Source organism: Engystomops pustulosus, chromosome 10, assembly GCF_040894005.1.
Source record: "Engystomops pustulosus chromosome 10, aEngPut4.maternal, whole genome shotgun sequence".
In the NCBI taxonomy this organism is placed as follows: Eukaryota; Metazoa; Chordata; class Amphibia; order Anura; family Leptodactylidae; genus Engystomops; species Engystomops pustulosus.
In genome coordinates this window covers 8,891,426-8,916,644 of record NC_092420.1, presented here as the reverse complement: position 1 = coordinate 8,916,644, position 25,219 = coordinate 8,891,426, and the positions used below count along the sequence as shown (strand labels likewise).

The window sequence follows — 25,219 nt, the reverse complement described above, 5'->3', positions numbered from 1 at the left end:
AGGCTCCGGTCTGAGGCCGAGGAAGCGGCGCACACGGCGGATACAAACAACAGCTGACTGCCGCACTGACACAGTCACCGCAACCCCGCCCCTGGATTGCAAATTACGCCCACAATACAAATCATGGACGAATAGCGAGACGTCTCCTTAGCTGCTTCGTTAACTCCGCCCACTGGTTCCTCCCTGTTACATGATAGCCCGCCCTCCGGCGAAGACTTACATAAAAGAGGAGGGGCTGTGTTAGCTCCGCCCCTGCATGTGACCTCAGCAATGTAAACACGAGGGACGTGAATGTACGGCAGGTAAATACAGACTGTGCTGTGCGGGGCGTACAACACGCGGGGGGCTCCCGGACCTGATGTCTGTGTGTGGGAGGTCAGGGCTTTAAGAGGTATGAATGGTATGAAAGTGACAGAAACTGGACAACCCCTTTAAAGCTGCGTTTGTATTGGATTTTGAATCACAATACAACAGCTGAGAAGAGGAAATTTATCCTAATTACATTGCTGTCCACATTAGTTCACAAAATGCAATGTTAACACAATGTGTCAACAACTTGTTAACATCGCTTAACAAAACATTGCGGTCAACATTGTGTTTATAAGATAAATGTGCCACGTGTGCATGAAGCCTAAGCCTACTCAGGTCACACTTGACCCTGGCCACCCACCAACCACACCCTTTGTGGCACTATTCTGTAGCACATTGTAATGCACCCTCTATGTGCCCCCTATATAATGTAATGTCCCCACACTATACAATGATTTTTTAGTTCCCCATACAGTACGTTGCCTGCTCCATACTAGAATCTAGAGTTCCCTTCACATGGGAGACATTTTGTAAAGGGAATCTACGACCAGGATGAAGGACTGTGTGTAAATGGAGCCTGGAGCCCAGTTTTTCATCCTATTGGTAGATGTCCTTTAAACTGATTCACAGCCTTGTATAAGTATTATACTGCCCCCCCATAGCAGCATATTTACTGACCCCACCCCCTTGTATAAGCATAATTACTGGCTCCGCCCTCTTGTATTAGTATAATTACTGGCCCCCACTAAGAATAAGCAAAATACTGTCCCCGTCCCATGGAAATGGAAAATACTGTTCCGCCTCTAAGTATCCTGCCCCCTTCCTGTGCCCGCTCACTGTATAATTCCCTCTACTCTGTAGCCCCCGCCGTTTTATTTTGTCAGTTTTGTTACCCCCGCCTCCCTCTTATTTTTTTTCAAAGATAAAAAGATGGGGGAAAACCTCTAATACTCGCCTTTCCCTGCAGCAGTGCTCCCCTCTCCTCTCGCTGCTGCGGTGCTATGACATCATCACATGGCGCCTGCCAGTCTCTAACACACACAAGTGCCTTGTCTGGTCACCGTTGCACCCACATCTTCATTCAGGGGACAGACCCCAAATTCCAGGATCGTCACACTCATCCGGGACTGTTGGGTAGTATACATTGCATAATGACCCCCCTCATTCACTGGCCCTCACATACTATAGCGTGTATACAATAAGTGCTCCCCCTAAACATTGTGAAGCCCCTTAGTGCACATATAATATAGTGGCCCCTGGAGAAGTGGTGGCATCTGAAGGTCTCCTCCGGTGGGGCAGGTGATGGCGCTATAGCCTCTTCCTTCATCAGGACACAGATTACATGAAAGACGGTGAGACAGCACCCGAAAAACTAGCACTATCCCTCTGGATCCAGGACTTCCAGAGATGCGTTCAAGCGTTGCCATTAGGTTGCGTTTACAGTAAGTTAACACGTGTTTTTACATACGGCTTGTTAACACAATGTTTTTATTGTGTAAACACAACTGGATTCAATTGACCCTAAGGCTGTGTTCACATGTGGTGTTTACAAAATGGTATATTAACGCAATGTGTTTACAATGCATTTTGTAAACACAAATGTTAACACAATGTAATTAGGCAAATCTCCTCTCCTCCTTGAAAACCCGATGTAAACGCCACATGTGACCGTAGGCTCCCGGGGAGCCCCCTGCTGCCTGATGTCCCTCACCCTGCACTGGTTATAATAACGACCGCAGACCTCAGGACGATTGATATGTTTAATGTCTCCAGCTTTTACCATAAATTTGCACCTTTAAGAAGAGCTCCGCCCACATTACATAATTATTGTCAGGGTTCTGTGCTGTTATTGGGGCGACCTAGCAGAACTACAGAGGGTCCAGCTATTGTGGACAGTGATAGGACTTGCATAGATGGATGGATAGATAGACGCCCCTTTAAGAACTTCCCCTTTACGTCATGGTCAGGAGTCTCTCAGCATATGGACTCTTCTGTACATTCATGTATTTCCAGTTGGCGCCACCCTTGTCTATGGTTGTGTCTGGTATTGCAGCTCACCCCATACACTTCAATGAAACTGAGCTGCAATACCAGACTCCGCCACATACAAGGATGCGGCGCTGTTTATCAAAACACATAATTTTCAGACACAACTTTTTTATGTTTTTACGGTAATACAAAACAATCCCAGTGCACGTCCCTTCCTCCTTGTGCTTTATTTATTGGCTCAATTTTATTTTTTTTATTACTTACTTTTATTTTATTTTTTTTCGTTTTGTTTTTACTTTGAATTTTTTTTTTTTTTTCATTGAGTCAAGCGGTAACGATCCACATTGCATGCGGGTGGAATCGGGAAGCGGACGAGTGGAGGAGGCGACAAATTCTGGTCCTACATCACGACACGCGGAAAAAATAAAAATACAACAATACTGTATGGCGCCCGCCCAATGCACCGGCAGGTACCGGCCTCGCGCCAAGCGCGGCCTCAGAACGTCATCTTTGGAAGAATAAAGTGCAATCATATCAAACGTTGTAAACTGAAGAGCGGCCGGAGGGCGATGGCGGCGGCGGGGGGCACCCAACGATACCGTGTGCTAATTACTGCTGTGCTGCTACAGACCAACAACCCAACTGTGTCACCCAATCTAGTTACAGGTAAAGACTGTGAACTAAGACATTGATACCCCACGTGCCCAACAATCCGGAACGTCCCTGCCCTCAGGGATAACCCCCTATGCTCTCTACAGGTGAGTGTCTTCTTCCATGGTCTCTGTTTCATCTTTGTTCGTCTTGTTGATTAATGTCTCCCAACCATCCGCCCGGTGAGACGTGCCGCCATTAAGGCTTGTCTTCTTCTCCTGCATTTCTGATTGGCCGTCCATTGCCACGTCCAGGGTAGGGTTATCATGGCAGCCGTTCTCCACAAAATGCAACTCCTGCAAAAAAACATGAAATAACGTATTTAATATAATACAGTACAAGAATATAACTACTATAATACTGCCCCCTATGTACAGGAATATAACTACTATAATACTGCCCCCTATGTACAAGAATATAACTACTATAATACTGCCCCCTATGTACAAGAATATAACTACTATAATACTGCCCCCTATGTACAGGAATATAACTACTATAATACTGCCCCCTATGTACAGGGATATAACTACTATAATACTGCCCCCTATGTACAGGAATATAACTACTATAATACTGCCCCCTATGTACAGGAATATAACTACTATAATACTGCCCCCTATGTACAAGGATATAACTACTATAATACTGCCCCCTATGTACAGGAATATAACTACTATAATACTGCCCCCTATGTATAAGAATATAACTACTATAATACTGCCCCCTATGTACAAGACTATAACTACTATAATACTGCCCCCTATGTATAAGAATATAACTACTATAATACTGCCCCCTATGTATAAGAATATAACTACTATAATACTGCCCCCCTATGTATAAGAATATAACTACTATAATACTGCCCCCTATGTACAAGAATATAACTACTATAATACTGCCCCCTATGTACAGGAATATAACTACTATAATACTGCCCCCTATGTACAAGGATATAACTACTATAATACTGCCCCCTATGTACAGGAATATAACTACTATAATACTGCCCCCTATGTATAAGAATATAACTACTATAATACTGCCCCCTATGTACAAGACTATAACTACTATAATACTGCCCCCTATGTATAAGAATATAACTACTATAATACTGCCCCCTATGTATAAGAATATAACTACTATAATACTGCCCCCCTATGTATAAGAATATAACTACTATAATACTGCCCCCTATGTACAAGAATATAACTACTATAATACTGCCCCCTATGTACAGGAATATAACTACTATAATACTGCCCCCTATGTACAGGAATATAACTGCTATAATACTGCCCCCTATGTACAAGAATATAACTACTATAACACTGCCCCCTATGTACAGGAATATAACTACTATAATACTGCCCCCTATGTATAAGAATATAACTACTATAACACTGCCCCCTATGTACAGGAATATAACTACTATAATACTGCCCCCTATGTACAGGAATATAACTACTATAATACTTCCCCCTATGTACAGGAATATAACTACTATAATACTGCCCCCTATGTACAAGAATATAACTACTATAATACTGCCCCCTATGTACAGGAATATAACTACTATAATACTGCCCCCTATGTACAGGAATATAACTGCTATAATACTGCCCCCTATGTACAAGGATATAACTACTATAATACTGCCCCTATGTACAAGAATATAACTACTATAATACTGCCCCCTATGTACAAGGATATAACTACTATAATACTGCCCCTATGTACAAGAATATAACTACTATAATACTGCCCCCCTATGTACAAGAATATAACTACTATAATACTGCCCCCTATGTATAAGAATATAACTACTATAATACTGCCCCCTATGTATAAGAATATAACTACTATAATACTGCCCCCTATGTATAAGAATATAACTACTATAATACTGCCCCCTATGTACAGGAATATTACTACTATAATACTGCCCCCTATGCACAAGAATATAACTACTATAATACTGCCCCCTATGTACAGGAATATAACTACTATAATACTGCCCCCTATGTATAAGAATATAACTACTATAATACTGCCCCCTATGTACAAGAATATAACTACTATAATACTGCCCCCTATGTACAAGAATATAACTACTATAACACTGCCCCCTATGTACAGGAATATAACTACTATAATACTGCCCCCTATGTATAAGAATATAACTACTATAATACTGCCCCCTATGTACAAGAATATAACTACTATAATACTGCCTCCTATGTACAGGAATATAACTACTATAATACTGCCCCCTATGTACAGGAATATAACTACTATAATACTGCTCCCTATGTACAGGAATATAACTACTATAATACTGCCCCCTATGTATAAGAATATAACTACTATAATACTGCCCCCTATGTACAAGAATATAACTACTATAATACTGACCCCTATGTACAAGAATATAACTACTATAACACTGCCCCCTATGTACAGGAATATAACTACTATAATACTGCCCCCTATGTATAAGAATATAACTACTATAACACTGCCCCCTATGTACAGGAATATAACTACTATAATACTGCCCCCTATGTACAGGAATATAACTACTATAATACTGCCCCCTATGTACAAGAATATAACTACTATAATACTGCCTCCTATGTATAAGAATATAACTACTATAATACTGCCTCCTATGTACAGGAATATAACTACTATAATACTGCCCCCTATGTACAGGAATATAACTACTATAATACTGCCCCCTATGTATAAGAATATAACTACTATAATACTGCCCCCTATGTACAGGAATATTACTACTATAATACTGCCCCCTATGCACAAGAATATAACTACTATAATACTGCCCCCTATGTATAAGAATATAACTACTATAATACTGCCCCCTATGTACAGGAATATAACTACTATAATACTGCCCCCTATGTACAAGAATATAACTACTATAATACTGCCCCCTATGTATAAGAATATAACTACTATAATACTGCCCCCTATGTACAGGAATATAACTACTATAATACTGCCCCCTATGTATAAGAATATAACTACTATAATACTGCCCCCTATGTACAAGAATATAACTACTATAATACTGCCCCCTATGTACAAGAATATAACTACTATAACACTGCCCCCTATGTACAGGAATATAACTACTATAACACTGCCCCCTATGTATAAGAATATAACTACTATAATACTGCCCCCTATGTATAAGAATATAACTACTATAATACTGCCCCCTATGTACAGGAATATAACTACTATAATACTGCCCCCTATGTACAGGAATATAACTACTATAACACTGCCCCCTATGTATAAGAATATAACTACTATAACACTGCCCCCTATGTACAAGAATATAACTACTATAATACTGCCCCCTATGTACAGGAATATAACTACTATAATACTGCCCCCTATGCACAAGAATATAACTACTATAATACTGCCCCCTATGTATAAGAATATAACTACTATAATACTGCCCCCTATGTACAGGAATATTACTACTATAATACTGCCCCCTATGCACAAGAATATAACTACTATAATACTGCCCCCTATGTATAAGAATATAACTACTATAATACTGCCCCCTATGTACAGGAATATAACTACTATAATACTGCCCCCTATGTACAAGAATATAACTACTATAATACTGCCCCCTATGTACAAGAATATAACTACTATAACACTGCCCCCTATGTACAGGAATATAACTACTATAACACTGCCCCCTATGTATAAGAATATAACTACTATAATACTGCCCCCTATGTATAAGAATATAACTACTATAATACTGCCCCCTATGTACAGGAATATAACTACTATAATACTGCCCCCTATGTACAAGACTATAACTACTATAATGCTGCCCCCTATGTATAAGAATATAACTACTATAATACTGCCCCCTATGTATAAGAATATAACTACTATAATACTGCCCCCTATGTACAAGAATATAACTACTATAATACTGCCCCCTATGTACAAGAATATAACTACTATAATACTGCCCCCTATGTACAGGAATATAACTACTATAATACTGCCCCCTATGTACAAGAATATAACTACTATAATACTGCCCCCTATGTACAGGAATATAACTACTATAATACTGCCCCCTATGTACAGGAATATAACTACTATAATACTGCCCCTATGTACAAGAATATAACTACTATAATACTGCCCCCTATGTACAAGAATATAACTACTATAATACTGCCCCCTATGTACAAGAATATAACTACTATAATACTGCCCCCTATGTACAGGGATATAACTACTATAATACTGCCCCCTATGTACAAGGATATAACTACTATAATACTGCCCCTATGTACAAGAATATAACTACTATAATACTGCCCCCCTATGTACAAGAATATAACTACTATAATACTGCCCCCTATGTATAAGAATGTAACTACTATAATACTGCCCCCTATGTATAAGAATATAACTACTATAATACTGCCCCCTATGTATAAGAATATAACTACTATAATACTGCCCCCTATGTACAGGAATATTACTACTATAATACTGCCCCCTATGCACAAGAATATAACTACTATAATACTGCCCCCTATGTACAGGAATATAACTACTATAATACTGCCCCCTATGTACAAGAATATAACTACTATAATACTGCCCCCTATGTACAAGAATATAACTACTATAACACTGCCCCCTATGTACAGGAATATAACTACTATAATACTGCCCCCTATGTATAAGAATATAACTACTATAATACTGCCCCCTATGTACAGGAATATAACTACTATAATACTGCCCCCTATGTACAGGAATATAACTACTATAATACTGCCCCCTATGTACAAGAATATAACTACTATAATACTGCCCCCTATGTATAAGAATATAACTACTATAATACTGCCTCCTATGTACAGGAATATAACTACTATAATACTGCCCCCTATGTACAGGAATATAACTACTATAATACTGCTCCCTATGTACAGGAATATAACTACTATAATACTGCCCCCTATGTATAAGAATATAACTACTATAATACTGCCCCCTATGTACAGGAATATTACTACTATAATACTGCCCCCTATGCACAAGAATATAACTACTATAATACTGCCCCCTATGTACAGGAATATAACTACTATAATACTGCCCCCTATGTATAAGAATATAACTACTATAATACTGCCCCCTATGTACAAGAATATAACTACTATAATACTGCCCCCTATGTACAAGAATATAACTACTATAACACTGCCCCCTATGTACAAGAATATAACTACTATAACACTGCCCCCTATGTACAGGAATATAACTACTATAATACTGCCCCCTATGTATAAGAATATAACTACTATAACACTGCCCCCTATGTACAGGAATATAACTACTATAATACTGCCCCCTATGTACAGGAATATAACTACTATAATACTGCCCCCTATGTACAAGAATATAACTACTATAATACTGCCCCCTATGTATAAGAATATAACTACTATAATACTGCCTCCTATGTACAGGAATATAACTACTATAATACTGCCCCCTATGTATAGGAATATAACTACTATAATACTGCCCCCTATGTACAAGAATATAACTACTATAATACTGCCCCCTATGTACAAGAATATAACTACTATAATACTGCCCCCTATGTACGGGAATATAACTACTATAATACTGCCCCCTATGTACAAGAATATAACTACTATAATACTGCCCCCTATGTACAAGAATATAACTACTATAATACTGCCCCCTATGTATAAGAATATAACTACTATAATACTGCCCCCTATGTACAGGAATATAACTACTATAATACTGCCCCCTATGTATAAGAATATAACTACTATAATACTGCCCCCTATGTACAAGAATATAACTACTATAATACTGCCCCCTATGTACAAGAATATAACTACTATAACACTGCCCCCTATGTACAGGAATATAACTACTATAACACTGCCCCCTATGTATAAGAATATAACTACTATAACACTGCCCCCTATGTACAGGAATATAACTACTATAATACTGCCCCCTATGTACAGGAATATAACTACTATAATACTGCCCCCTATGTACAAGAATATAACTACTATAATACTGCCCCCTATGTATAAGAATATAACTACTATAATACTGCCTCCTATGTACAGGAATATAACTACTATAATACTGCCCCCTATGTATAGGAATATAACTACTATAATACTGCCCCCTATGTATAGGAATATAACTACTATAATACTGCCCCCTATGTACAGGAATATAACTACTATAATACTGCCCCCTATGTACAAGAATATAACTACTATAATACTGCCCCCTATGTACAGGAATATAACTACTATAATACTGCCCCCTATGTACAAGAATATAACTACTATAATACTGCCCCCTATGTACAGGAATATAACTACTATAATACTGCCCCCTATGTACAGGAATATAACTACTATAATACTGCCCCTATGTACAAGAATATAACTACTATAATACTGCCCCCTATGTACAAGAATATAACTACTATAATACTGCCCCCTATGTACAAGAATATAACTACTATAATACTGCCCCCTATGTACAGGGATATAACTACTATAATACTGCCCCCTATGTACAAGAATATAACTACTATAATACTGCCCCCTATGTACAGGAATATAACTACTATAATACTGCCCCCTATGTACAGGGATATAACTACTATAATACTGCCTCCTATGTACAGGGATATAACTACTATAATACTGCCCCCTATGTACAGGAATATAACTACTATAATACTGCCCCCTATGTACAGGAATATAACTACTATAATACTGCCCCCTATGTACAGGAATATAACTACTATAATACTGCCCCCTATGTACAAGAATATAACTACTATAATACTGCCCCTATGTACAAGAATATAACTACTATAGGTCATTATGATGTAATAGATGTTGTAGGTTCTCACCATGTTTTTCAGTTTGGGTAGGCGTCTCTGCCAGCAGATGTAGATGAGTCCTGCGACGATGATCATGACACAGATGGAGCCAATAATCACCAGAACAATAAAGAGTTTCCCGTAGTCGCTCCGGGGAGGGCTGGGCCTGGACTGACAGGTGACTGTGCTGGAGTAGCTTTCAATCCCAATCTGCAAAGAGATAAAGGTGACAACATGTAGGGGGACATGTACCAAAGTTTTGGCTTAACTTTTTCTTTCATTTTTGAGACTTTATATTTTGCTTGTGCTCATTTGCGACTTTTATTGCGCCTAAGAAAGTCTCCCTCCGACGTTGGCCATTGTCTATTTTTCTGCAGTGTTGTTCCCTAAGTTATTACTTAAATCCAGATGTGAAAGTCTGACTGCGACTTGTTTAAAAAGTTGCAAATTCACTTAAGACTAAACGCCACATGTATCGATGAGGAAAAACACAAAAAACAGATGGACAAAGCTGAACTTATGATACATGTGCCTCATAAAGTTTCAATTATATTCCTATGATCTTCACTACTTGTTGACAGCGCTGGATACAGGCGGGGGCGCTGTTGCATGTCTCTGTATGCAAAATAGAGACCAATGCAACATGGTGTGAAGTGGTACTACACATCTGTCTGTACACTGCCGCCCTCTTGTGGACATCCACTATTATAACATGTGATACATTCTCCAAATTGGTCACATCTACATACAAAAGATGGTAAATGGAGGAGCTCCACATTATGTCTACACCTATCCCAAAGATTTATAATAAGTTTTATATTAAGATACATCAGTCATATATAGCACTAACCTCTGCAAGACTCCTCTTTATGTCTCCAAGTGCTGTGAAGACGTCTTTTACAGGAACCACGCCTTTAAGAAGCAGGTGACTTTGTTAGGTGCAGGCAGATTTAAGGCAGATCTAAAACATTTACCCCAGTCCTTATAATAGCATAATACATTTCTCACAGCAGAGGGTTTGTTACAGTTGTTCAGTGTAGACTAGAACTGCACACACAAGCAATTTTGCATGTACATAGCTGGGGGCCACACAAAATTTACCCCAGGGACCCCAGTCAGGCAGAAGGTTGGGCATCATCTTATTCTTGATATAATATGGAGTCTAGATTGTTACATGTATCAGCGCAGGGATGTTTGCTACTGATGTGTTTTACATATGAGGTTGTACCCCCAGGGGATCAATAAAGTAATATTGTATCGTATGTATGCACCTACAGGCAGTCCCCGGGTTACATACAAGATAGGTTCCGTAGGTTTGTTCTTAAGTTGAATTTGTATGCAAGTCGAAACTGTATATTTTATAATTGTAGATCCAGACAAAAAATCTTTTTTGCCCCAGTGACAATCAGAGTTTAAAAATTTTTTGCTGTAATGGGACCAAGGATTATCAATAAAGCTTCATATCAGACACATTACAGCTGATCAGTGCAGTCTGGGACTATAGTAGTATCCAGAGACTTCACCAGAGGTCACAGCGGGTAGAGGGGTCTGTCTGTAACTAGGGGTCGTCTGTAAGTCGGGTGTCCTTAAGTAGGGGAAAGCCTGTATAGGTATTCACTGGTGCACATTAGTGATTTGTCTAGACTTGATACAATTGAAACGAAGCCTCAGTTGTGAGAAGTAGCAGTTTTCCGCCTCTGAATATAACCGACAATGGACTGGTTCACTGACAGCAAGAAGAGATCTTGATCACTGTGTAAATTATAACACTGCAAAACATTTTGAAGAAGTACTTGAGACCCTTTGAGCGGGATAGGGCACTACAATGGGGGTCATGCTGGTGGGCACATCATGGCATTTTTATAGGTGCCTCACGTAGTGGGGGCATAACTTACGTTCCTCATCTGTGATTGTCATTAGTAAGTGGTTATCGTTCTCGTTAGGTTTGCTCAGGAAGATCACCCAGTCCCTCTGTGGTGGGTCTGTTTTCCATGCTAGTGCACCCTCCAGCAGCGACAGTAGGTGCTGCCCCCTCTGCCATCGGAACTCTTCCTATAAGAGATAAGGAGTCTATTAGTAATGCCTCTCTACTCCCTGAGACCACATGCATGCTCAGTCCAGGAGATTGTGTATGAGGGTGGTTAGAGGCTTAGTTGTCACTATGAGGCCAGACCCTCCACCTAGAAAATGTAGTTTCCTGTATAGTGTCACTTTAAAGGGGTTGTCCACAGAGTAGTGGAGAGTGTGGCTTTGTAAGATATACACTCACCGGCCACTTTATTAGGTACACCTGTCCAACTGCTGGTTAACACTTAATTTCTAATTAGCCAATCACATGGCGGCAACTCAGTGCATTTAGGCATGTAGACATGGTCAAGACAATCTCCTGCAGTTCTCCCGAGCATCAGTATGGGGAAGAAAGGTGATTTGGGGCCTTTGAACGTGGCATGGTTGTTGGTGCCAGAAGGGCTGGTCTGAGTATTTCAGAAACTGCTGATCTACTGGGATTTTCACGCACAACCATTTCTAGGGTTTACAGAGAATGGTCCGAAAAAGAAAAAACATCCAGTGAGCGGCAGTTCTGTGGGCGGAAATGCCTTGTTGATGCCAGAGGTCAGAGGAGAATGGGCAGACTGGTTTGAGCTGATAGAAAGGCAACAGTGACTCAAATCGCCACCCGTTACAACCAAGGTAGGCAGAAGAGCATCTCTGAACGCACAGTACGTCCAACTTTGAGGCAGATGGGCTACAGCAGCAGAAGACCACACCGGGTGCCACTCCTTTCGGCTAAGAACAGGAAACTGAGGCTACAATTTGCACAAGCTCATCGAAATTGGACAGTAGAAGATTGGAAAAACGTTGCCTGGTCTGATGAGTCTCGATTTCTGCTGCGACATTCGGATGGTAGGGTCAGAATTTGGCGTCAACAACATGAAAGCATGGATCCATCCTGCCTTGTATCAGCGGCTCAGGCTGGTGGTGGTGGTGTCATGGATCCATCCTGCCTTGTATTAGCGGCTCAGGCTGGTGGTGGTGGTGTCATAGTGTGGGGAATATTTTCTTGGCACTCTTTGGGCCCCTTGGTACAACACCACAGCCTACCGGAGTATTGTTGCTGCCCATGTCCATCCCTTTATGAGCACAATGTACCCTGTAACATCTGATGGCTACTTTCAGCAGGATAATGCGCCATGTCATAAAGCTGGAAGCATCTCAGACTGGTTTCTTGAACATGACAATGAGGTCACTGGACACAAATGGCCTCCAAAGTCACCAGATCTCAATCCAATAGAGCATCTTTGGGGTGTGGTGGAACGGGAGATTCGCATCATGGATGTGCAGCCGACAAATCTGCGGCAACTGTGTGATGCCATCATGTCACTATGGAGCAAAATCTCTGAGGAGCTTCCAGCACCTTGTTGTATCTATGCCACAAAGAATTGAGGCAGTTCTGAAGGCAAAAGGGGGTCCAACCCGTTACTGGCATGGTGTACCTAATAAAGTGGCCGGTGAGTGTATATCACCATCATTCTAGCAGTGTCTATGGAAGGATGGAAATCTGCATCAAATTTGCGTCAAGGTACAGATTTGATGCAGATTTTTTCTTGAAATGACTTTGTATCACAAGAGGTAAAAAAAAAAAAAAAAAGCATACGGAAAAAACCACATGTAAGGCCATATTCACACGAATGTATGGGGGATGTATATACAGCCAACATATATATGGCCAATATACATCCCCCATACATCGCTATGGACTCACAGCGCCCAACGGGAGTGGTACGGTGCAGCACCGTACCGCTCCGTACCCCGTAGAGAGATTATTTTCGGAATACGGCGCCACGCGCCATATATTCCTATGGAGAGGGGCGGGGGTGAGCAGCGCTATGGTACGGCGGGCCACGGCCGCGTGAATGAAACCTAAATCTGGGGAAAATAATGCACATAAAACACGCACATATTTGGTCCAGATTTTCCCACATGGCGATCCGCAGCATGTTCAGCCATGCCTAAAAGTGACTCATCTGACGCAAAAATTTGTCAGCTTCATTTCACGTGACTTTGGAGGAGACTTTTTCTTTATAGAGATTTTACTTGAGCCACATTCATGGGGGACGTATGTATGGCCGTAAGCCTGAGGACGTACATATCTCCCCCATAGATGGCAATGGCCGCACGGAGTCATACGGTGCCAAATACGCGCGTCACTGTACCGTTCCGTACACGGGGAAAAGATAGAACCCGTACACCGTACATTTCTATGGAAAGGCGAGGAGTCACCCCTCTTCCTCGCCATCGCGCCAGACGCGTTCGTCTAAATGCAGCCTTAAAAGAGGGAAATTCACATACAGGGGGGTTCACATACATTTGGAGCATAAATCAGATGTGAACAGTAACATGACATGATTTAAACGGCTGTGTCAGTGTAAATGGCGGCTATTCCATGGCTGCTAATGAGACGTGACCAGCGCGCGCCATCACTCTGTGGTGATGAAAGAGTCAATGCCTCATGGAAAGGTCACGCCGCGCTTCCACATTCCTCTAATCCCAGCTGCTGTTGCCATGGTAACGTGGAAACCCTGGAGATGGTTAATAAAGACAGCCGACAGTTGTCATGGAGACTGCTAAATCTCAGGGCAGGCTTCGGCCTGCTCTGTCAACAATACAATTTGCTACAAAATCCTGTCCTCGGCAGCTCAGGCGGCAACAAAAAATAAATCTACCACAGATTTCTGTCAGATCATTGTGATTTTGTGAATTATTTCATTTACATCGACTCGATGATGAATGAATCGATGATGAATTGGCCGCGTTTGGCCACCTCGTTGGATAGGGGGTCATCTCTGAGGGCGGTTATCTGCCTGTTTTGGCGTTTCGGAACCGATCAGTCCCACTGCTCCTTTACGGAATTGGATATAGTAAATGGATCCGATAAACGGATCATGAAAAGGGGCGGAGTTTATGCAAATGTGAATCAAATTAGACAGTAAATATATATGAAACCATTTCGTAGGGATCAATATGAGGAGTATGGACTGGATACAGGTGGTGTATGACCTAAAATCACTAGGTACAAGGTCTGCCATTACACTGGTGTTAAAGGAAATCTACCACCAGGATGAAGGATTGTAAACCCAGCACATTGACATATTGGTGTGTGCCCCCTCTGGCAGAAGCTGCTCTTCTTGTAGCTTCATATGTCTTTGAAAATTAGGTTTTACAAATTATGCAAATGAGCCTCCAGTGCTCCAAACTCCATTTACATCTATTGAGCCGAGAGCCCCTAAGGCTCATTTGCATAATTCTTGAAACATTTTTATTGGAAAAACAAAGTCCTAAGAAGCTAAAAGAAAGCAGAACCTGTCAGAGGGGGCAATCACCAGTATGTCAGTGCGCTTGGTCTACAATTCTTTATCCTGGGGGTAGATTTCATTTTAAGTATTTTGGAAAATGAGGGGTAAGTGAACACCCATATAGGTACTCACACAGTCAATGTCATCCGACATGTTCAGGATAACATAGTTCTTCCCAGCCAGATTGATCCAATCCTTGCAGATGACCTAAAGAAAAATGACGCAATTACAGACATTGAAGTGGTATTTCACACTGGAAACCATCAGCAGGGAACCCATCAGCAGGTGTGCCAATACAGACTGCAGCCAGTGTTAGGTATTGTTCCTGAAGAGATGTGTAATCAGAACTTTGTGTATGTTGTTAGTAGCTGCAGGACTGTGAAAAATTGGTTTTATATTCCAGGATCTCCAAGTGAGCTGTGTGTTTGTCCTCACACTGCTGTGCTTTATCCTTTCTGCAGCCTGGGTTATGTCCCTGCTAAAATGGGTAATCATGCATTTGTGTATGTTGGTAGAACTACTCCTCACACTGCTGTGCTCTTTGCTATCCGCATTCTACTTTTCCACAGCCCCTTTCCTCTTCTCTAAGTGCCACAAGTGCAGCATGTCCTCACACTGCTGTGCTCTTGGATCTCTACAGACAGTGTTACAGGGGTTGTCTGAGAGTAATGAAAAGAAAACTCAAGGTGGCCGGAGGGGGCTGCTTAAAAAAATAAAGATCTACTCACCTTCCGGTGTCACGCGCTGCTGTCGCTCCGGTCCGGGCGCCATGTAAACAAACATGGCCGCCGGAGCAGTGCAGGACTCAGCTTCCGGCCGGACCCGACAACCTTCCGGCCCCCATACACAATGCTGTGAATAGGGACGGGTAGGCGTGGCTGGCCACGCCCGGCAGGAAGCTGGGTCCTGCGCTGCTCCGGCGGCCATGTTTGTTTACATGGCGCCCGGTCCAGAGCGACAGCAGTGCGGGACACCGGAGTGCACCGGAAGGTGAGTAGATCTTTATTTTTTTAAGCAGCTACCTTTAGTTTTTTTTTTCATTACTCTCGGACAGCCCCTTTAAATAATGTTCCTGGAGAGTTGTGTAATTATACATTTGTTTATGTTGGTATTAGCTGCAGGACTGTAAAATATGGATTTTATATTCCAGGATTGTTGCTGTGGTGTGACCTCACTGCTTTTCTCTGTGATCTTTGAATAGAACTGCTCACTTCGTCTACGAGCCTGCTACAGCTTTTACTCAGACTAAAGGACTGTGGAGCAGCTGAAAGCACAGAGCTGAGAGCACAGCAGTGAAAGTACATCCGCCAGTGCACGTGGAGAAGCTACAATCCTTGCATATAAATCTATATTTCACAGTTCTGCTGCTACTAACAAAGGTCTGATTACCCATCTCTCCATGGACAATACCTAACACTGGCTGCAGAGATCACAGAGCACAGCAGCCCACAGTGCACTTGGATAAACTACAATCCTGAAATTGTTATTTCACAGTCCTGCTGCTACTAACAACATACACAAAGTTTACACATTGCAGTACTTTAGCGCTCTCTCAGAGTACATAAGTAAGTAGCTGATACCTGATGTGATGCCACTGATACCTCACTGGGGGCCGCCGCCTTGGTGGGGTAATTATCTCGTTGGGTGGAGAACCTGATCTTTCCTTCTTCACTGGCAATGTGCAATGACTGGGTGGATAGGCTTTCATCTTCATGGTACCCAGGTCCATGGGCATGTCCTGCGGGAAGCCCCCATGAATCAGCCGGAGGTCCGGGCCGAGAGTCTGACACCTGATCGTGGCTCACGTGGTGGTTCTTGGACCATGGGTGCTTCCTGTTCTTCCTGGGAGATTTGGTTGTTGGATGAATAGTGGAAGTGCCTGACATTCTGTGGTGTGTCCTCTCCTCAGTGTTTGGGGTTATCTTCTCATTTTGTGCTGTCGTGTGGCTTGTATCTTCTCCTCCTGGGACCTCAGAGGCCGGGGAAGACCATCTGGAGGTTTCTTCAGGATCTGTAGGCCACAATATTGTAGATGTTTCTACGAGGTCTTTAGGGAACTTTCTGCTGCTCTCTGGAGTCTCTTCTTGGTTGTCACTATAGATTGTATGACTTGTAGTATCTGCTCCATCTGGGAAATAAATGTTATCATTACTATTGGTTAATGTTCTGTGTACATACATGACATTACTTATCCTGTACTGATCCTGAGTTACATCCTGTATTATACCCCAGAGCTGCACTCACTATTCTGCTGCTGGTGCAGTCACTGTGTACATACATGATATTACTTATCCTGTACTGATCCTGAGTTACATCCTGTATTATACTCCAGAGCTGCACTCACTATTCTGCTGCTGGTGCAGACACTGTGTACATACATGACATTACTTATCCTGTACTGATCCTGAGTTACATCCTGTATTATACTCCAGAGCTGCACTCACTATTCTGCTGCTGGTGCAGTCACTGTGTACATACATGACATTACTTATCCTGTACTGATCCTGAGTTACATCCTGTATTATACCCCAGAGCTGCACTCACTATTCTGCTGCTGGTGCAGTCACTGTGTACATACATGACGTTACTTATCCTGTACTGATCCTGAGTTACATCCTGTATTATACCCCAGATCTGCACTCACTATTCTGCTGCTGGTGCAGTCACTGTGTACATACATGACATTACTTATCCTGTACTGATCCTGAGTTACATCCTGTATTATACTCCAGAGCTGCACTCACTATTCTGCTGCTGGTGCAGTCACTGTGTACATACATGACATTACTTATCCTGTACTGATCCCGAGTTACATCCTGTATTATACCCCAGAGCTGCACTCACTATTCTGCTGCTGGTGCAGTCACTGTGTACATACATGACATTACTTATCATGTACTGATCCTGAGTTACATCCTGTATTATACTCCACAGCTGCACTCACTATTCTGCTGCTGGTGCAGTCACTGTGTACATACATGACATTACTTATCATGTACTGATCCTGAGTTACATCCTGTATTATACTCCACAGCTGCGCTCACTATTCTGCTGCTGGTGCAGTCACTGTGTACATACATGACATTACTTATCCTGTACTGATCCTGAGTTACATCCTGTATTATACTCCACAGCTGCGCTCACTATTCTGCTGCTGGTGCAGTCACTGTGTACATACATGACATTACTTATCCTGTACTGATCCTGAGTTACATCCTGTATTATACTCCGGAGCTGCACTCACTATTCTGCTGCTGGTGCAGTCACTGTGTACATACATGACATTACTTATCCTGTACTGATCCTGAGTTACATCCTGTATTATACCCCAGAGCTGCACTCACTATTCTGCTCAGAGTAGCACCCCCACCTGTCTGAGCTCTGTCGTCTTCACTGCTTGCATTGGATTTCCTTGCTTCATCATCCCAGTAGTATTTTGGTGACTGGAAGATGGAGATTTCTTCTGTCTCTTGGCTGGAGAAGCCGGAGCCCTGAGGGGTATGTATGAGGGAGTGCTGATAGTCGGGGTCCGGGTAGCTGTCACTGCCGCGCTCGCTGGAGTCCGCACTCTCTAGGTTAGAAAGCGATGACACTTCCAAGATGGTGGAGGAGAGGCCTTCTGAGTGCGGGTCCTCACAGGTGACTACAAGGAAGCAGGAGAACCCTGCAGGGGGAGAGCAAGTCAGTGATAGACACCAAACAAGACAAAACAACTCCTGCACATCATAAAAGAGCTTACATAATACCGCAATACAGTGCACACATAATGCTATATAGCATCCATATGATAGGGCCACACAGTGGACATATACTATATAGTCCTTATAAAACCACCATAAGACCACCATACAGTGCACACATAATACTATGTAGTTCATTCAGTGCACTCATAATGGCGTATAGTGTTAATAATACAGCACTCACATAATATATAATACTTATATAATATCATTATTCAGAATACACATACTGCCATATGGTGCTTACATAATACCGCCATACAGTTACACACATTCACCTACACAATGCATTTGCAATACCGCCATACAGTGCACAAAATTCCCTACACAATGCATTTGTAATACAGTCGTACAGTGCACACATTCACCTATACCATGCATTTGTAATACCGCCATACAGTACACACATTCCGATACACCATGCATTTGTAATACCGCCATACAGTACACACATTCAGATACACCATGCATTTGTAATACCGCCATACAGTGCACAAATTTCCCTACACAATGCATTTGTAATACCGCCATACAGTGCACAAACTTCCCTACACAATGCATTTGTAATACCGCCGTAAAGTGCACACATTCACCTACACCATGCATTTGTAATACAGTTGTACAGTGCACACATTCAGATACACCGTGCATTTGTAATACTGACATACAGTGCACACATTCACCTACACCATGCATTTGTAATAGTCGTACAGTGCACACATTCACCTACACCATGCATTTGTAATACCGCCATACCGTGCACACATTCACCTACACCATGCATTTGTAATACCGCCATACAGTACACACATTCAGATACACCATGCATTTGTAATACTGACATACAGTGCACACATTCACCTACACCATGCATTTGTACTACCGCCATACAGTGTCCCCAATACTATATAGTACAATAGACCAGCATGAGCTATCTGTGTCCCATAGAGCTCCTCATCTCAATTACGGGAGTGATGGGAGACGGCGCGCCAGTGCCACGTCTAAACATGACTAAATTAATTCTCTGATCCTCGGGGGCCTGTTTAGCGTGATGTCTCGCAGCCGCCACAGATTCTTAATCTCATTACGGCTGAGATTGTTCCCAAACAGAAGGACGTGTGCCAAATGTCGTCTCCCTAATAGACGGGGGGTGGGCACCTCTGCCATGTCAGCCAGTCTCTTGGCTGAAGAGCTTGCAATCTAGGTATACTGTGTGACATTGCAGGATCGGCTCCTATGTGAGCCTCGTATTGTGGAGCGGTTCTATGTATCAGGTCCACAGATGACGAGGTGCGGTACTGGCTGCCAGGCCTCCTCTGGACTCTGCCCAAGGTGCCATTGTCAGATGTGCCCTCCCTTTGCTGCATGAATTTTTAAACCAGTCTGCCCAGTGTCAGCCTCTGCACCACCGTACCCCCCTGTGCCATGCAGAATGCAGATCTTACCCAACCAGAGGTGCCAGGCTCGCAGCATGTTCACGTCAGTAGATAATGTACAACCTGGCAGCAGAGGGCATCCCTAGAGCCGGCGACTTGATGAAGGGCACCGTGATGCCAGCTTGTCCTATACCCAGGTCTCTCTGCAGGGCGAGATGAAGCCAATCTACAGGTGTCTCACAAGGACTGCCCCCTCCCAAGTGTCACGTTGCAGATTCCTGTGGAGAAAGAAGCAGGGTGGGTGACATTTACTGGCAGCACTGGCATTCACAGCGGGCATGATGTGGAAGATGCGGGCATTAGTATAGGGGTCAGGATCTTAGCCGGAGGGGGGGGGTATATGGACAGATCTCCAGTCACTTGCTATATCTTCTGGCATAAGGGATGCCAGGATCAGGGGGTGAGGGTATAACCTAATGTGCCCATGCCCAAGCACAGGCTCTGTAGTGCTCAGGGGTGACTGATACATTACCCTGATACATAGTATACAGCACATATACATAGTCACTCACCTCCTCCCTGCAGGGCTGGCGCAGTGTCTGGCTGCAGATCTCCTCTCGCCCGCATGGTCCTACTGCCCGCATCCTGCTCCTCCTCCACCAATAATAGGGAAGGAGTTCTCTGTGAGAGGGGGGCTGCCACCGAAACTCCTATACCTCCACTGTGTAATGTCTCACTATACGGGGTTTATAGATAGAGACAACGGGGGGATAAGCCCACACCTGAGTCTGTTGTTCTGCAATAACTGCCACAAACTGAGCCCTGAACCCATTGACTACAGCGGGGGGCACTGAGCTTCTGCTGCAGCGCCCAAAAAACATTCATGAAATTTAATTAATTCTTGTGTGTTCATTAAAACACACATGGATTATTAAGTATCATTACCTTAAAGGGATGGAAATCACATGCGCCCCTTTAAAAAAAAAAAATGCATGCGAGTTTTCGCAGGTTTTGTAAAAATTTACAGTTTTTCCTCAATGCGGTTTAAAATGCAAAGCAAATGTATTGTGTGAACACAGCCTGAGATTACCGAGATCAACTTGTGATGTCATCAAAGCCAGAAGAAATGAAACTTGTGATGTCATAGCTGTCTACATGATGGAAGCCGGCCAATGATGTCACAGCGACCCAGTTGTGATGTCATGGGAGGTCACTTAAACACTGGTGATGTCCTAACAGTGATGTCACTGCATTTCAGATGACTTAAATATCTACTTGTGATGTCACAGAAGCCGATGTAGATAAAAAAAAATCACGTATGATGTCACATTAAGTAACTTCACCTAAACACATTTATGATGTCACTGTGCAAAGTTTATGGAAATACAGATATGATGTCACTGATGCTGAGCTAACATCTACCTGCTAATGATGTCACAGCAGGACACCTGACTGATACCCACATGTGATGTCACAGGGATTTACCTGGTAGAATCCCATCTATGATGTTACGTCATCTACTTCTGATGTCACAGCAGCTAAGAGGACTAAACCTTACTTGTGATGTCATAGTTGCTTAGCAGGTGGTATCGAACTGTAACGTACTAGTGATGTCACAACAGATGACCTGATTGAACCCCAACACCAGACACGTGTGATGTCACAGACACATGACTTACTGTCCTGTGTGATGTCACTGAAGCAACTTTTAGTTAAACCTATTGATGATGTCACTTATACTCCTGATTGTGTCAGTGTGTATATATATATATATATATATATATATATATATATATATATATATATATATATAAAAATACTATATATTAGATGGTGGACGCTAGAAAAATATATTATTAATCCATCCATCATATCACATGTAAGTTACATGTATATATTTCCTAATACACAGTTACTTTTTTTGGTAGAATTTGCCCAATTTTATCGCCCATAGTAAATATTATCAGGTGCAGCAGCACCACCTGCTGGCTGATCTACGGTACTAAATAAAGGCTTTGTGTTCTGCAACATGTGGCTTCCAAGTTCTCATGGGGGTGAAAATCCACAGCACAGGGTAATGCTGGGAGTTGTAGTTCTAGATGTAATGCACTTGCCTATAGGATTTCCCTGCAAATTGATACAGTATTGCAACTCAGTTCTAGGTCTTAAAGGACGTCTACCACCAGGATGAAAGACTGTATGCAAATGAGCCTAAGGGGCTCCCGGCTCCATTAACACCTACGGAGCCTGGAGCCCCTCAGGCTCATCTGCATACAGTCCTTCATGCTGGTGGTTGATGCCCTTTAAAACTGGAAGATGAGAAATATCACTTATCAGACCTGGAGTAACATGTAAGGTTCTTACATTGACTGGTAGGAAAGTTTTAGGTTGTCTCCAAACCAACAGCCCGGACTCTATACAGTTATATCTTACACTTTATTACTTCGGAAGACAAAATGTTTTTACCTGCACTGACACACACATTGATAGTTAGCTACAATGTATCATTATTGTTGGGCTACATAATAGCACTGTATACCTCGTATATTTTAAGGCCACAGTGTTACATGAGCCATAACCGCCCCTTTAAGGCAGGGTGAGCAGGACTGATCACTGGTATTTTAGGTGCAGTCTGATCCATGTAACGTGTCCCAATAAGCAGACTGTACGATCACAGTCACCGCCAGCAGACGCCTGACCCCATTAACAAATCCCTGTAGTAGTTCACCTCTAATTACCCATCTGCTATGGAGAATCTTCAGAGCTTAAGCTTCACATCAATCTCCTGCCGAAAAGCAGTTATCACCGCTACAGTCTGTACTACACCCCGAATACAGAGCCCAGGGTAACACACCAGAACCAAGCGCAGGACACACATGTGACCCTACAGACTGCAGCCAGTGCTATGTATTGTCCCTGGAGAGATGTGTAATCAGACCTATGTGTATACTGATAGTAGCAGCAGGACTGTGATATATGGATTTATATTCCAGTATTGTAGCTTATCCAAGTGCACTTGGGCGTCTCCTCACACTGCTGTGCTCTGTGCAGCCAGTCTTAAATAGGACCTATCAGGGCAATTTGGAACATTAAACCACCCACAGGTCCATAAGGACCAAATTGCCCTTAAGCAAATCCCTATGTACCCACTATTAAATTAAAAACCATTTATACTTACCTGCACAGTTGTGTAGTGAAGCTGGGGGTGGGGGGTGGAGGGGGTACAGCTCCGGCTTCATAAAAGTACTGCATAGGTATCACAAGTGATGGGTCCAATGCATCTCATCGGAATCATCTCTAGGCAAATATATATATATTTTTTTTTCAGCGCCCATGGAGAGACAAACTAAAGGGCGTTTTGGGACTCTAAACCAACAGTCCATAAGCTATGGGTGGTTTAGTGACCCAAATCACATTGTCCCAGGAGTGATGTGTAATCAGACCTTTGTGTATGTTAGTAGCAGCAGGACTATGATATATAGATTTATATTCCAGGATTGTAGCTTCTTTAAGTACACTGGGGGGGGGGGTGTCCTCACACTGCTGTGCTCTGTGCAGAGTATTGGCACTGTATAAACAGACCTGTGTGTAGGTTAGCATCTAGATCTATAGGTCATATTTTAGAAACTATGCATTGAATAGTGAAATGCAGTGACAAGTGTATGAAAAGTATAACCATTATGAGAAGTAGTAGGGTGCAAGGAAACAACTCAAATCAATCCCCCCGCCTCCTTCCGACACCCCCCACCTTTTCATCCAAGGTTGGTTTTCTATCTTAATGTTTTATTGACGTTCTGACATTGCCATATTATATCGCAGACCCATCTCCCTGTACAGGCAGTCCCCGGGTTATGTACAAGATAGGGTCCGGAGGTTTGTTCTTAAGTTGAATTTGTATGTAAGTCGAAACTGTATATTTTAGAATTGTAGATCCAGACAAAAATTTTTTTGGCCCCAGTGACAATTGGAGTTTCAACATCTTTTGCTGTAATGGGACCCTGGATTATCAATAAAGCTTCATTACAGACACCTTACAGCTGATCATTGCAGCCTGGGACTATAGTAAAGCATTCAGAAAGCTTCATCAGAGGTCAGAGGGGTCTGTCTGTAACTATGGGTTGTCTGTAAGTCGGGTGTCCTTAAGTAGGGGACCGCCTGTATTTCTGTTATCCCATTATTATAGTGGTGACTCCCGGCCCCAATTTGTTTAACCCTTTATTTCCAAACCTGTTTTCCATATTAATGCCCAGGCTATTTCAGTATTTTTCCTTTTATCCTTTCCTTCTACAAGCTAGAACTTTACTATTCCATCACAGGTTTTTAATAGCAATTTTGGGTTTCTTGTGTCCTACTGTTAACTTGTATTAACCATTTATGTGAAGTATATTAAAAAAAAAAAAATACAAATATGACTTTTTCTAATGATATTTTTCAGTCTCTTTGCACCTAAATAACTTCTGGGTCACACATACAGCAGTACCATATTTATAGGGGCATAGACTATTGTAAGGTGTGCCAGCCCCATGTCAAGTGGTGGCAACTAAAAATCCCTTAGGTTCTGGAGGGCAGAGAGCTTTCAGAGGACGGTCCAGCAAGACCCAGCAGGTTTCCTTCCTGAACATAGTAAGCCTGACAAAGATAGGACACTATAGGCCTCTCTGTATCAAATATAAGAGCAGTAAAGAGGAAGGATGAGAATTCTGTGGATGAAGTTTCAGTATGAACCCAAAAACCACCTGCACCCATCATACTGTCACACGTGCACCCCCAAGATTGTTGGGATCCCACTGCAGACCCAGGAAACAAGAAACCATG

At 42.3% G+C, this 25,219-nt stretch overlaps 1 protein-coding gene and 1 long non-coding RNA gene across 5 annotated transcripts; one reads left to right on the top strand and one right to left on the bottom strand.

The window, feature by feature from the left end:
• Nucleotides 1–72: 72 nt before the first annotated feature.
• On the top strand, nt 73–10,289 carry LOC140104568 (uncharacterized). 3 transcript variants are annotated; one of them, XR_011850362.1, is made up of 4 exons: nt 73–302; nt 1,640–1,751; nt 2,959–3,056; nt 9,977–10,289. It is a non-coding gene; the product is annotated as an uncharacterized lncRNA (long non-coding RNA). The 3 variants fall into 3 exon arrangements; XR_011850361.1 differs by having other exon boundaries at nt 2,623–3,056; XR_011850363.1 differs by lacking the exon at nt 1,640–1,751 and having other exon boundaries at nt 2,623–3,056.
• PODXL2 (podocalyxin like 2) lies at nt 2,056–21,113 on the bottom strand. 2 transcript variants are annotated; one of them, XM_072128152.1, is made up of 9 exons: nt 20,977–21,113; nt 20,474–20,682; nt 18,659–18,952; nt 16,869–17,416; nt 15,421–15,495; nt 11,830–11,986; nt 10,785–10,846; nt 9,965–10,144; nt 2,056–3,245 (listed from the first exon to the last, which is right to left on the bottom strand). In XM_072128152.1, the coding sequence occupies exons 2-9, from the start codon at nt 20,499–20,501 to the stop codon at nt 3,051–3,053; spliced, it is 1,539 nt and encodes a 512-aa protein (XP_071984253.1). In that variant the 5' UTR covers nt 20,502–20,682; nt 20,977–21,113; the 3' UTR covers nt 2,056–3,050. The 2 variants fall into 2 exon arrangements, with proteins under 2 accessions (XP_071984253.1, XP_071984254.1); XM_072128153.1 differs by lacking the exon at nt 20,977–21,113 and having other exon boundaries at nt 20,474–20,909.
• Between the last annotated feature and the right edge of the window lie 4,106 nt (nt 21,114–25,219).

Bases quoted from the DNA above. Each gene is read 5' to 3' on its own strand.
- PODXL2 (XM_072128152.1), bottom strand. From the start codon at position 20,501: ATGCTGCGAGCCTGGCACCTCTGGTTGG. The intron at 18,953-20,473 runs GTAAGATCTGCA...CTCCCCCTGCAG, and splicing joins AGCCTGGCACCTCTGGTTGG to GGTTCTCCTGCTTCCTTGTA. The intron at 3,246-9,964 runs GTGAGAACCTAC...GTTTTTTTGCAG, and splicing joins TACCCAAACTGAAAAACATG to GAGTTGCATTTTGTGGAGAA.